At 42.5% G+C, this 12621-nt stretch overlaps 1 protein-coding gene across 3 annotated transcripts in view; it reads right to left on the bottom strand.

The window, feature by feature from the left end:
- The window catches only part of LOC123504312 (semaphorin-2A-like), a 558274-nt gene that overhangs the window by 6316 nt on the left and 539337 nt on the right, over window positions 1-12621 (bottom strand). For 2 of the 3 annotated variants that reach the window (XM_045254734.1, XM_045254733.1), the window contains exons 3-5: window positions 4572-4623; window positions 1165-1227; window positions 101-205 (exon numbers count right to left, since the gene is read on the bottom strand). In XM_045254734.1, the coding sequence (XP_045110669.1) occupies window positions 101-205; window positions 1165-1227; window positions 4572-4623 (220 nt within the window). Of the gene's footprint in view, window positions 1-100; window positions 206-1164; window positions 1228-4571; window positions 4624-11708; window positions 11907-12621 lie in introns of those variants that run through there. The other variant, XM_045254735.1, reaches the window with a different exon arrangement.

Raw genomic sequence — 12621 nt, 5'->3', positions numbered from 1 at the left:
ACACCATCCAAAACTTAATAAAAACTTCTGAAGATAAGAAGAATATAATGGAACTAATACTGCGCCACTACAAGACATGTGAGGGAAGCAAGAGACTCACATAGATGACCCAGTCCTTTGGGTTGTGAGCGTTGGTGCCACATATGTACAGACGGTTGTTGGACATGGGCTGGATCACCCGGATGTGGTTGCGGCAGTCATATTGCTGGAAAGGGAAAGAAAGGTGTTAGAAAGTGTATAAGCTTCATTCTTAACCACTATATGTAGATCAGATGTCTTCTTGCAGGTTTTCTTGTATTTTTGTATTCTTTGATTTTTTTCTCAATATATTAATTTAGCTTGATAAAGGAATAAACTATATTACACTTATCATATCAAGGGAAATCAGAGTTATCATCATCCAAGTGCTTTATAATGTAGTTGTCATTCATCATATGTAGTTTATACTGCACTGTACTAACCAGTGTTTCAGTCTAATAAATAAAACAACTACTACTTTCATATTTAGGAAAAATATGACTAATTCATGTAAAGCCCTCCATATAAAACTGTTCCTCCTAAAACTACTTTCTATATTAAATATGCTTACTAATTAGTAGTAACAATAATATCTACATGTGTATGCCTATTGTTGTATAATGTAACTAATTCATGAAGCAAATGGCTATCATACTAATATACCAATCTACAATGATATCTTTACAAATCATAGATTACACAATATTTAGGACACATTCTTCTAAACTTCTTTAATGGAAATACATATAAACAATACAGTAAATAAATGCTCTAAGTAATTGGAATTTATATGAAAGTTAGCAACACAATGATACTAAATGCAGATGTCGCCCACTTTCAAGGCTTTCTGGAATGAGTATTTTTATCGTACCCTCAAAGTTTCAGTGGGAAATAAGATCTGACAAAAAAATTTACTGACTCTTCACTGGAATGCACTTCGGTTTCCATTTACTTGGCACATTCCAGGACTCTTAAACACATCGGGGTTTCGTTTAAATGCTAATTCAACTCATTCAGAGCAGCCTGATAGAATGCAATACACACAGGATACATTATCATGGCTCTCTCTCTCTCTCTCTTCATTAGCAGGCATTATTTTCTCTAACTTTTGATAACACATTCTCTCTCTCTCTCTCTCTCTCTCACCTCTGACTTGCCGCGGGAAAGGCAGCTGGACACCCTGGTTGGCTCCAAGGTCATGGTGTCACTCTGTGAAAAGGAAAAGACAAATATTAAAACGTCATCACCATCGCCATAACAATAACCATCACCTTCATCACTATCACCATTATCTTCACCACGCTCTCATTTCTCTACTCTATAAACTCTGTGATAGGAAAAATGAAAACATAAGTCACATTTCTTTATCTATCAATCAGTCTATATATCTATCTGTCTGTCTATCTGTTTTCTTTCTTTTAGCTAGCAAGATTCATTGACGTTTCACAAGACTCATGCTTGTCTGTGTGGCGGGATCGTTTGGTTGAAATCGGTAAACGCCAAAGCGGCCAGACGAAATGGAAGCATAACTATCTTTCTGACTGGGAACGCGTTCAAGAAATCGTCCGTTTTGAGACAGCTAGTGAGATAAATTGGCAGAAAAGCATTAAGGTGACAGTATAACGTCACACTATTACTTCTTGATAGATATTCTGACATCGAAACCCTCCAAAGCAAAGCTAGAGAAATAACAGATAAAAAAAAAAAAAAACTTTGAAACGGGAACTTGAAAACGTTACAATTTCGCGACTGTAAAGAAAATAATGAAATAACAGTAGGAACGAGAAATCCCCTAAGGCTGAGACTGAAGCCTTCATTATCAACCTCGTCTTTGATGGCCGCAATCGCCTACATGAAGGAACGACAGGGCTGTGGACAAATAGTTCAATTACCGAATGAAACTAGAGTGTGGATCGCCGCCAGGTAAGACAGCGTGGCGAATGAAGCACATGACTGGAATGTATTTTTTGTCTCCTCAGAGAAACGGAACGTGTCAGTGGACGGAGGCTAGAAAGAACGAAAGAATGAGAAAGAAATAATGAAAGAAAGATTAAAAGGGAGGAAAAGTGTGACGTAGGCAGTTTAGCATATTAATCAATAACGAGAAAAAAAAGGAAACTGGCATCTCATAATTAACTTCATTATCCCCACCCCGAACATCGACATATCTGAAGTAGAAGAATATAACATCTTTTTAACTTTAACGGATGTGAGTAGAAACTGAATAGAAGCAGGGATCATAGAGGCTCAGGGTAATGAACATGTAAAAACAAAATACAAATACAAATAAATAAATAAATAAAATAAATAGATAAATAAATAAATGAAAAATAAAATAACAGAATAAAAGTAGCAGAGTTAGCACTGTAAGAAACCCTTGATAGTTTTGACATGGAGGGAACAAAAGTATAAAATATATCAAGCTTGCATCCTCCTAATTTCTTCATTGCATTCTTATATAAGCAGCACATGATTCCTTCCACTCCGTACCTGTTTCATTATTATCATATCATCAATCATTCTGTCATTTAACTTTGAATATTTTAATATGAAGTTCCTGGTGTTTCCGTGGATATGTTCACGATGAGAGTGGTTAAACAATGATTCCATACTATGCCTAAGAAAAAGACCCCACGGAAACCTGACTAATAATCTTCGAGGCCTTTGAAAACAGTCTTTATGAGAGCCTACATCTACAGGGCCAGAGTTAAGAGGTGTGAGTTCGTGTGGCGGCTGCGGCTTTGTTTTGGAGCAGCCTTGGGATCACATCACGGTAAAGAATTCATCAGACACCCAACGTGACCCAACTCTCACTCCGCTCGTTCGTTCCTCCCCTTCTCTCCCTACCTCCTCTTACCATTCCCCTGCTGCCAATTAGCCTCCCTTCCTCCTCCCCCTCCTTCTTTCCTCCCGCCTCTTCTCTCTCCACGCTGACAACATCACCAAGTTCCCCTCCGCCCGAAGGAAAAACCTCGTGGCCCCAAAAAAGTTAATTGTAGCCTGTCGTGACTTCCCTCCCCGGGCCCGTGGGTCCTGTACCCTCCACGCCCCTCTCACCTTTCCTCTTCCCGCGGCAACAGTCCTTCCTCCTCCTTTTCCTCCATCTCGCTCCCCTTCTCACAACAGTGTCTCTTTCCTCAGCGGTTTATCCTCTTTCTTTACACTTAATAGATGATACTCAGTGTGTGGGTTTCCAAAAATATTTAAGAGAACTTTAAACCTCACAGTGACACGAGATACTACAGAAAAAAAAAAAAACTTGGTTCAGTGACGCCCAAGGCACGAACTCTACTGCACGTCTAATTTTCCTCACCGATTGGAGGACGACACCTCACTGCACACGAAAGAAATTACTGATTTACTTGGTGATTGAGCCCTTTGTGCAAGAGGGATTGGGAAATCTTTCTTTCTAGGGAGGGAGAGGGAGGAAGAGGCAAAGCAAGGTATGGCCACGTGCACCTTTGACAGGCGAAGACAATACCAGGCCGCAGCTTGGTGCAAAACAGTCACGATCTCATGTCCTCATCTTCCTTACTCACTTTTCATCGATACTTTCTCATGATCAATTTCAAAGCCTCCATACTCACACTCGTTCCAAGCTTGTCTATCTGTGATGTCATGGGAATGCAAGCCGAGGGAAAGATTTATTTCACTGACACTGGTAACATGAAACGAGGAAATGTGTCTTTGTGTACAAGCAGATTAGTAAGAACAGTGAGTAAACATCCTTCTGCATTGAGTACCCAGGGCTGATAGGGGAAAGCGAAGACAAATAACAAAACAAAAGCATGCAATCGGTAAGGCTTGCGGGAAGCACGGGTGGTATAGGCGACACGAGATAAATACTCATAGGTGTCTGGTGTGTCAAGCCATGGTGTTAGATTAGTAGAGGTAATACAGGAATAAGCCATTGTCAAGCACCAGCTGTTGTTCATTATCCTTGGCATAAACACTCGGCGCCAGATGTTTTCTCATTATGTTCAGCATGCTCGTATATTCACTCTCGCGTTCTTTGGTGTGCAATAAGTATTACTCTTATTACTCTTCCTTTAATATTCTAGATAAAAGACTGTGCCGTAATTATAATCAACACTGTACACGTTTCATATCAGCCGCTGTAATTCTCTATCATAGTATACAATGGATGTCATGTTCTTTTATTGTTATCATTTTTTTTATGTACGAGAGGATAACTGGCCAAGGAAAACATAAAAAAAAAAAAAGGCCCATTTAGTTGCCATTCCCCTTAAAGGTCCGACTATAGGTGATGAGAACCCGATTAATCTCCGTGGCATATGCAACTAATATGAACAAAGGCCCCCAAATCTGATGGTTTTTCACCCTCAGCTTTTTTTTTTCAGTCCTTTCTTTAAGCTACAGAATCCTCCTTCACTTAACAACCTATCATTTCTCCCATTCTTACTGCCTCTCTCATGTCTGTTTCTTCTCTCTCCTTCCCGATCTACACAAGGTTATCCCCTCCTCTGTCCCATACTACCCCGTTCCGTCCTCTCCTGTCCCGTCCTTTCTCGTCCCGTCACAATAACACTTACCTCACAGTTGGTTTGCGTTACGTTGTTCATGTTAACCCGGAGAACCTTGTCCCTGAAAAGATAAAGAGAATTGATGTTAAAAGGTGTTAATCTCTCTCTCTCTCTCTCTGTCGGTACGAGGAACAATCAGCACCAATAAAATAGTAAATTATTCACTTGCTATGATTTCCTTACGTGAAAGAATATGATGATGATGATGATGATGATGATGATGAGGAGGAGGAGGAGGAGGAGGAGGAGGAGGAGGAGGAGTATGGGAGACGAGGCAGCCGTGAATGGGTAAAGATTAAAGATAAAACACATAACACTAAAAATGGAGCAAGGCAAAAGGGTGAATGATAGAGTTAGCCATAACTTGTAGGTCTTTTGGAATGAGTCTGGATGGCTGGAAGAGGAGGAGGAGGAGGAGGAGGAGGAGGAGGAGGAGGAGGAGGAGGGCATGGAGTGTGGGGAGGATAAGACCAAGTACCACAAAGATATTAGCATACAAATGTTCTTCACGTCCCATTACACTCGTACAATGCGACGCAGCTTCCTCTAAGTGTGTGCCTTCTTGCTTCTCATCTAAACGGGCTCTTTTTCTCTCTCTCTTCTCCCTCGATCGTTGCCTCCTCCACAAAATTCTAATGCTCTGACAATATGCTTGCAGTTTACACTCATACACATACTCAAAACATTTCCCACACTCCCAGAGAACACAGAATCACTTACAGTATATCATTTGAGAGTGAGTGCGTGTGTAGCAGCAGGCTCAGCTATAAACTCGTATACCTCTCCATCAAGGTATGCAGTTCATTTGCTTATCTTCCATTGTTAGTAATGCTTTTGGGTCTTTCAGTGCGTATCATTATTTCCTTTGTCCATAGCGGCATCCCCGGTCATTGGGATATCAGAGGTACAATGAAGCGACGGGGTTACGGACACAGACCAGAGGCGGGGTAATGGATGAGGAGGGAGAAGAGATTAGGCATACAGTGATCCGTCTATCAGCCTCTCCGTGCATGGCGAGCTTGCGTTTGAAGCGAGTGAACCGTGAATTTTAACTCGTTGAAGGTCATCGCTGATTCTGTAATTCTTCTGCCACCGTTCAGAGAGAGACAAAAGGGACGTTAATGCAGGGACAGTGGATGGAAAGACAGTGAGAATGTAGACAAACACACGTAGGGAAAATTTGAAGGAAAGCAAACACATAGGTCGAGAAACAGGCAAACTGAACACACACAGCCCGACTGATCAAGTATTGCTTACTCATCGCGTTTTAGTCAGTATCAAAGGCACTAAACTTTCATAGCTAGACTGCCCCACTAGCATGAAAGTGAAGAGATTCCAGGACGTGTATAATCTTGACGGCTTTGTTAACATTACGACTGTTTTCAGGACTACGCAGATTAATAGTTGCGGTTTTCATTGATATTTTCCAATTAATGATGTAAAATTCTTGTTAAATCAGCACGGAAATAATTAAAAAACAACCTTGACCATTAAAGATGAGACGTTGGAAGGTTCAGATAAATGTATGATCCTACATCCTTTCCACTACATACTAACAATCCTCCTCCTTCTTCTCTTCCTTATATATAGCACCACCACCACCGCCACCAGCACCAGCACCGCCACAAGTCGATCTATTCAGCCAAACATCTCTCCCTGACAATATGCTCATCTTTCTGCATACCAACCAGGCTTTTAAAATGCTTGCCAACTTTTCCCCTTCCTCCATTTCACCCTCCTTCCCTTCCTCCCTTCCGTCTCTTCTAGTTCCAGCACACGCAGGCCCATCCTCTCCCTCTCTTCCTGTGCCTCCTCCCTCTCTCCCTCTCTCTCTCTCTCCCCCTTCCTCATTCACGACAACATCTCCTTAGGGACCTACTCTCTCTCTCCCTCCCCCTCCATTCAAGCCCAACTCGAGTGTTTACCAGAAGCAGACATCCAATACCTACGCTGTTTGACTATGCTAATTTACTCGTCCGTTGCACTGTGCCTTCCCTAGCATACATATATCCCCTTGCACACATACATACACACACACACACTCTCTCTCTCTCTCTCTCTCTCGTCTGGCTCATTAACTTCTCGATAAAAACTCGTTGAGATGACTAAAAAAAAAAAAAGACTTTCAAAACAATAATAATAATAAAAAAAAAAAAACAAAGCAAAACAAAACAGCGAAGGGTTCCACATCTTCAGACCGAAAGTTACGAAGGAAGGAAGCAACACGAAGCCAAACAAACACAGAAGAAACACGAACTGAAGCTCAACACCAACACCACCATCATCACCACCACCACCACCGCCACCTTCACCAACACCACTATGTAAATTTCTGCCCTTTCTTTCTCCCCCTTTTTTTTGTTCCTTCCTTCGTTAAAACTCTATGATAAAAAAAAAAAATACGTATAAATTTTTCTTTTGGTGTCAGAAGACTAATAAATCTCGCACGTATGAATGTTAGAAGAAAAAGAAGAAGAAGAAGAAGAAGAAGAAGAAGAAGAAGAAGAAGAAGAAGAAGAAGAAGAAGAAGAAGAAGAAGATAATCAACAACAACATCAACAACAACAACAATAACAACTACTACTACTACTACTACTACTACTACTACTACTACTACTACTATTACTACTACAATCAACAAGACAAAAACTAGAACAGGAAGAGAGAGAGAGAGAGAGAGAGAGAGAGAGAGAGAGAGAGAGAGAGAGAGAGAGAGAGAGAGAGAGAGAGAGAGAGAGAGAGAGAGAGAAACGGAAGTCATATGAAATTGATATAAAAATAAAAGGGAAGAAGAAAAAGAGGAATAGACGAGGAACAGGGAAAAACAGAATCACTGAAGCAGAGGGGAGAAGCAAAATAGCAAAATAACATGAAATGAACTGAGAATAAGAAAAATAGAAGCCCAATAAATCACATCAGGAAAAAAAGAAAAAAAATAAGGAGAAAATGTAAGTAAGAAATAAAACGAATAGAGTGAAAGAACACACACACACACACACACACACACACACACACACACACACACACACACACACACACACATAGAAAAAGAAAGTAGGAAACAAGAGAAAGGAGAGAAAAGAACGATAGAGAGACGAAGATAAACTCAACACACCATAACTAATATGAACAATCTCCGTCTAACACACACACACACACACACACACACACACACTAATAACGTAACGCCCAGCCCCATTCCTGACCCGCCTTCTCAACACAGCAGGAGGGGGACTGCGTAGGGCGGGCGGCGGGCGGCGGGTGGCAGGGCTCCTCCAATTATATGTAAAAATGTGTCACAGCCAACTGGGCCAGCATGAACGTGGCCACCAATGGGCTAATATTGCCACCTGCTGGGGTTATGAGGCTGGGAAAAAAAAAGGAGGAGGAGGAGGAGGAGGAGGAGCGATAAGTATTACAGTATCGTTATGGAAGAGAGGGAAGGGAAGGATAGATGAACATAACAAGATGAAAAGGAGGAGGAGGAGGAGGAGGAGGAGGAGGAGGAGGAGGAGGAGGAGGAGGAAAAGTGGATGTAAGATAAGTATAGCCAAGAGACGTATCACAATATCACAGGAAATAGGAGAAACAGAGAGAAGGGAAAGATGAATCGAACATAACAGAAGAAGGAAGAGAAGAAAGAAGACGAAGAAAGAGGAAGAATAGTACAAAATTCCGGGTCTACAACGATAAGTGAAGGTGAGATACGTGTCGTACTATCACTGAGAAGGGGAGAAAGAGAGGAAGGAAAAACATACGAGCATAACAGGAAGAAAAGAAGAGAAAGAAGAGGAAGAATAGAAGAAAACTTAGGCCCTGCAGCGATAAGTGAAGACAGGAGGCGTGTTACACTATCACCGAGAAGGGGAGAACGAGGGGAAGGCAAGAATAACAGGATTAATTTCGATGGTTATGTACGTAATATTAGTAATCCGAGAGACGGGGTGAGACGCAGCCCAGGAGAACGACACGTCCCGAAGTACCGCTAAGAACCTTGACTGGCGGAGGCTGACGAGGGGACGCCGGGACTACAAGGCGAAATATAAGAAGAAAATGAGGCAAAAGAGAAGCAAATACGTAGGTAGAGAGAGAAGTAAAAAAAAAAAAAAAAAAAAAAAAGATACAGGGATAAATATTGAATCGCAAGATGGAGGGTGACACAAATGGACGAGGAAAATAGATAACAGAAAATATCAAAGGAAAAATATTAGGCGAGTGTTGGAAAGGAAAACCAACGCGGCTGTGGATGACGACCCAGGGAGAGAGCGAGAGAGCGAGAGAGAGGAAGGAATAATACAGCGAAAGCGAAAAATAAATAAATGAAGGCGAGCAGAGCAGAGCAGAGGGGGAGAAAAGATGCAGATTCGGAAATTGAACCATTTGGCGGATGATGCAGCTAAATTATGTGAGTGTCAGATGCATCGACAGGAGAACGACAGGGGGAGAGAAAGGGAGGCGAGATGGAGGATAGGAGTGAGACAGGAAGGCGGCACGGGGCGGGGATGATGAGCGGAAGGAAGTGATGGAATGCGACGAAAAATTGGAAAACTTGAAGCATTACTAAAAAAAAAAAAAGAAAAAGAAAAAAGAAATATTTATCATTGCTTGAAGTGAATCATAAAAGGGATTAATGAAGGAAATACTGATGATTAAAGAGTTGAAATAGAAGTGTAGTCATGGTAATACATTTACTGCACTGGGACAAAATTTAATGTATTGATAAGTATGTGGAATGAAAATGATTGGGAATTGCAAAGAAAAAAAAAAAAAAAAAAGAAAATAGAGAAATACAAGAGATAGAAAGATACCTCTAATATGAAACACATCCGCGAATACACAAATAAACAGATAAATAAGCAAATAGAAAAAAAAGTAGATAGATAGATAGATAGACAGATAGATAGATAAGTCGTTTGATAGATAACGCAAAAATACAAATAAAAACAACAAACAAATAAACCAATTAAAATCCCAAAATCATTAATACATCACAAGTACAAAAAAGAGAGAAAAAATCGACCTTATTAACTTCGCTTGATTCATAGAGTTAATAGAGCGAGAGGGACATTCAGACAGCGCAGGTCATTACTATATGCGTCCACTAACCGCAATCTTATATACGGGACACGAGACAGCCGTTGGGAGGTGTGTGTGTGTGTGTGTGTGTGTGTGTGTGTGTGTGTGTGTGTGTGTGTGTGTGTGTGTGTGTGTGTGTGTGTGTGTGTGTGTGTGTGTGTGTGAAGAGACTGATGCCTTAAACATTCATTTGCACACACATGGATGGATGGTTTCTCTCTCTCTCTCTCTCTCTCTCTCTCTCTCTCTCTCTCTCTCTCTCTCTCTCTCAACGTATTCAGGTAATAAGGTCAGAGAGAGAGAGAGAGAGAGAGAGAGAGAGAGAGAGAGAGAGAGAGAGAGAGAGAGAGAGAGAGAGAGAGAGAAATGGAAAGTTTCGAGCACAAGTCCTCCTGTTCTATAGTGTTTACACCCCGAGGTCTTCGTCACAACCCACGCCCCTCGTTAGTCTGACCTGAGCTTGGGCTGGTCGCGGCGTGTGCACTAATGACAAGGCTTAACAACCCCATTCCATTCATCACCCTCTTCCCCACGATGCCTGACCCACATCTCGGCTCAGTTTACTGGAACGAAAACTTGCAAAACCATATATTTCTCGGGGCCGGACACACATGAAGGGCCTTACTGACGTTCCCTGCACTGCCCTACGAGGTTCCTGCTTCCTACCTACACTCGTACCTAACAGCACACGTACTCCCTTTAGAGTAATGATGCGCCACTCCAAGACTTCCCGGCTGGCGAACTCTTTCTACCTCTCTCTCTACCCACAATCAACTAATGCATAGTGAGTCCCCACGAACTTTTATGCAGCAAGAGCCCTAGAGCAAGTGACGAGCTGCTACCGAACATGGGATGCGGATCGTAGCCTGGCCAAACTAATGCTGAGATCGCTTTCTTTTTCGTCTTTTTTTTTCTCTCTCTTCTTTTTGCTTCCGTCCGTCCGCTAGCAGTCTTCGGGTGTGTGGCAAAGTACACACCAGCTTTACTCTTCCAAATTGGTTAGTTTCTGTGGTTCTGTCAGTCAGTGTTGGTTAGTTTTCTGTGGTTCTGTCAGTCAGTGTTGGTTAGTTTTCTGTGGTTCTGTCAGTCAGTGTTGGTTAGTTTTCTGTGGTTGTGTCAGTCAGTGTTCGAAATGTTATTAGTGGAACAGTGCACTTCTCTATTCTAGTCGGTCTATTTCGTTGATTCGAATAGAAGGAATGTTTTAGTATGATGTGTGTAGTGGAGATATGAAAAAGGGCATATAAGCGGCAAATACAAAGTAAATACATACATAATGCTTCTACGGTTGTATTGTACAAGAAGCTTATCTAGAGAACAAAAGAATACAAAATTTTCCTGTTTAACACACACACACACACACACACACACACACACACACACACACACACACACACACACACAGGTATACGTACACATTACACATGGAAAGCACAGAGCAATTTTGTCATCATTCCAGCAGCGCCTCACTCCCTCCCCTTGCTTGCAGCGCCGCCTTCCTCGGGCACTTTTTAATAAGCCAAGTCAGAACTATTCGCAGGGATCTAGGCAATACTCTGTCACCTGCCCCTATTCTCTCTCTCTCTCTCTGGTGTCGACCCTACGCCCTTGGTATCATGCAAGGTAACGAGGGCAATCATCGCGTCGCTGGCGTTTAATCAGGCCGTCCACACTGATAGCCCAGTCACGCGCCTCACGCCACGGCCACGTCAGGAGGGAGGTGTCAGCGGGAGCTCCATGAACGCCCCAGGCTGCCACTCACCCTATATTCCGGCACGAGGCCACTACACGCAGTACTCATACACGGGAGTCAGTTATATACATTTCATACATATTTTTCACCACACCTTTATGGAGCATTTTCTGAAACACCTCCACAGCAAACTACCTCCATTACATTAAAAAAACCAGGGATATAAGAAGATTTTTTTCTTTTTACAATTCTAGCAATAATTTAGTAAGAATTCTACGTGTGTAAACATGATAAACAATATTGAGAACCAGACTAATCATCCCTGTGGCCTTTGAAAATAGTCCTGGTGAGAGAGCAAAGCGTTGAAGAATACGGACCTGCATTTCACACGTGCCTCTGTGTGTGTCAGTGGCCTTGGTCTACTGCCACTGGGTCCCGCAAACAAGGGTGCTGCGTGGCGCTGTGGGTTAATTAAGAACCTGCACTGGGGACGACGGAAACAGTAAGACTGGAGTTTGTGGCGTAGTGTGATGCAGCGCTGCCGGTCAGGGTGAGGAGAAGCCTGAATATCACTACCTCTATTACCTGAGGCTTTCCATTGCTAAGCCGAGGTAGACACCAGTAAAGTCAATAATGAATGAAAACGAGGTCTGATAGCCTTAGGGAGGGTCGTAAAGGAGAAGCAGTGTCGGGGAAACGTCCTCTGATCTGCACCCACAACCCTGCGGCGGCGCACCACACGCGTCTCCAGTACCTCGACATATTTTCTGAATGTCCCGCGTCCCTTGGCTTCATGAGCAATGGCCAATCGTCTCCACAGGGACGTGCGTCGCTTTGCCAAGACAAGGAAGGCTCGGAAGCAATGCAGATCACGCACATGCAGGTGGGAAGGGAGGAGGCGTCTTTAAGCATCGATGTCCTGGATTGTTGGTGTTCCATGCACGCTCACGGATCACACGGACCTTTATATCTCAATGTTAATAAAACATCCGCCTCAGGAGTCAACACGAAGAACATTTTGAGGTCTTCTTGAAGTGGGTGGGCTGTGCTGAGGTTGCATTGGTATCAAGCGCAGGTTTTTAGGAGTCAAAGGTGTTATTACGTGCATCCGGTTTGCCATGGAGTCTCACACACTCTCACACACACACACACACACACACACACACACACACACACACACACACACACACACACACACACACACACACACACACATTAATCCGAGAGAATCATTAAAACATCTCAGAAATTAAACTGGTCCTTGATTCAGAAATCTTATTATATTTTCCT

This window comes from Portunus trituberculatus, chromosome 15, assembly GCF_017591435.1.
Source record: "Portunus trituberculatus isolate SZX2019 chromosome 15, ASM1759143v1, whole genome shotgun sequence".
Lineage (NCBI taxonomy): Eukaryota > Metazoa > Arthropoda > Malacostraca > Decapoda > Portunidae > Portunus > Portunus trituberculatus.
The sequence above is the reverse complement of the archived record's forward strand: the minus strand, read 5'-3'. Positions and strand labels throughout refer to the sequence as shown.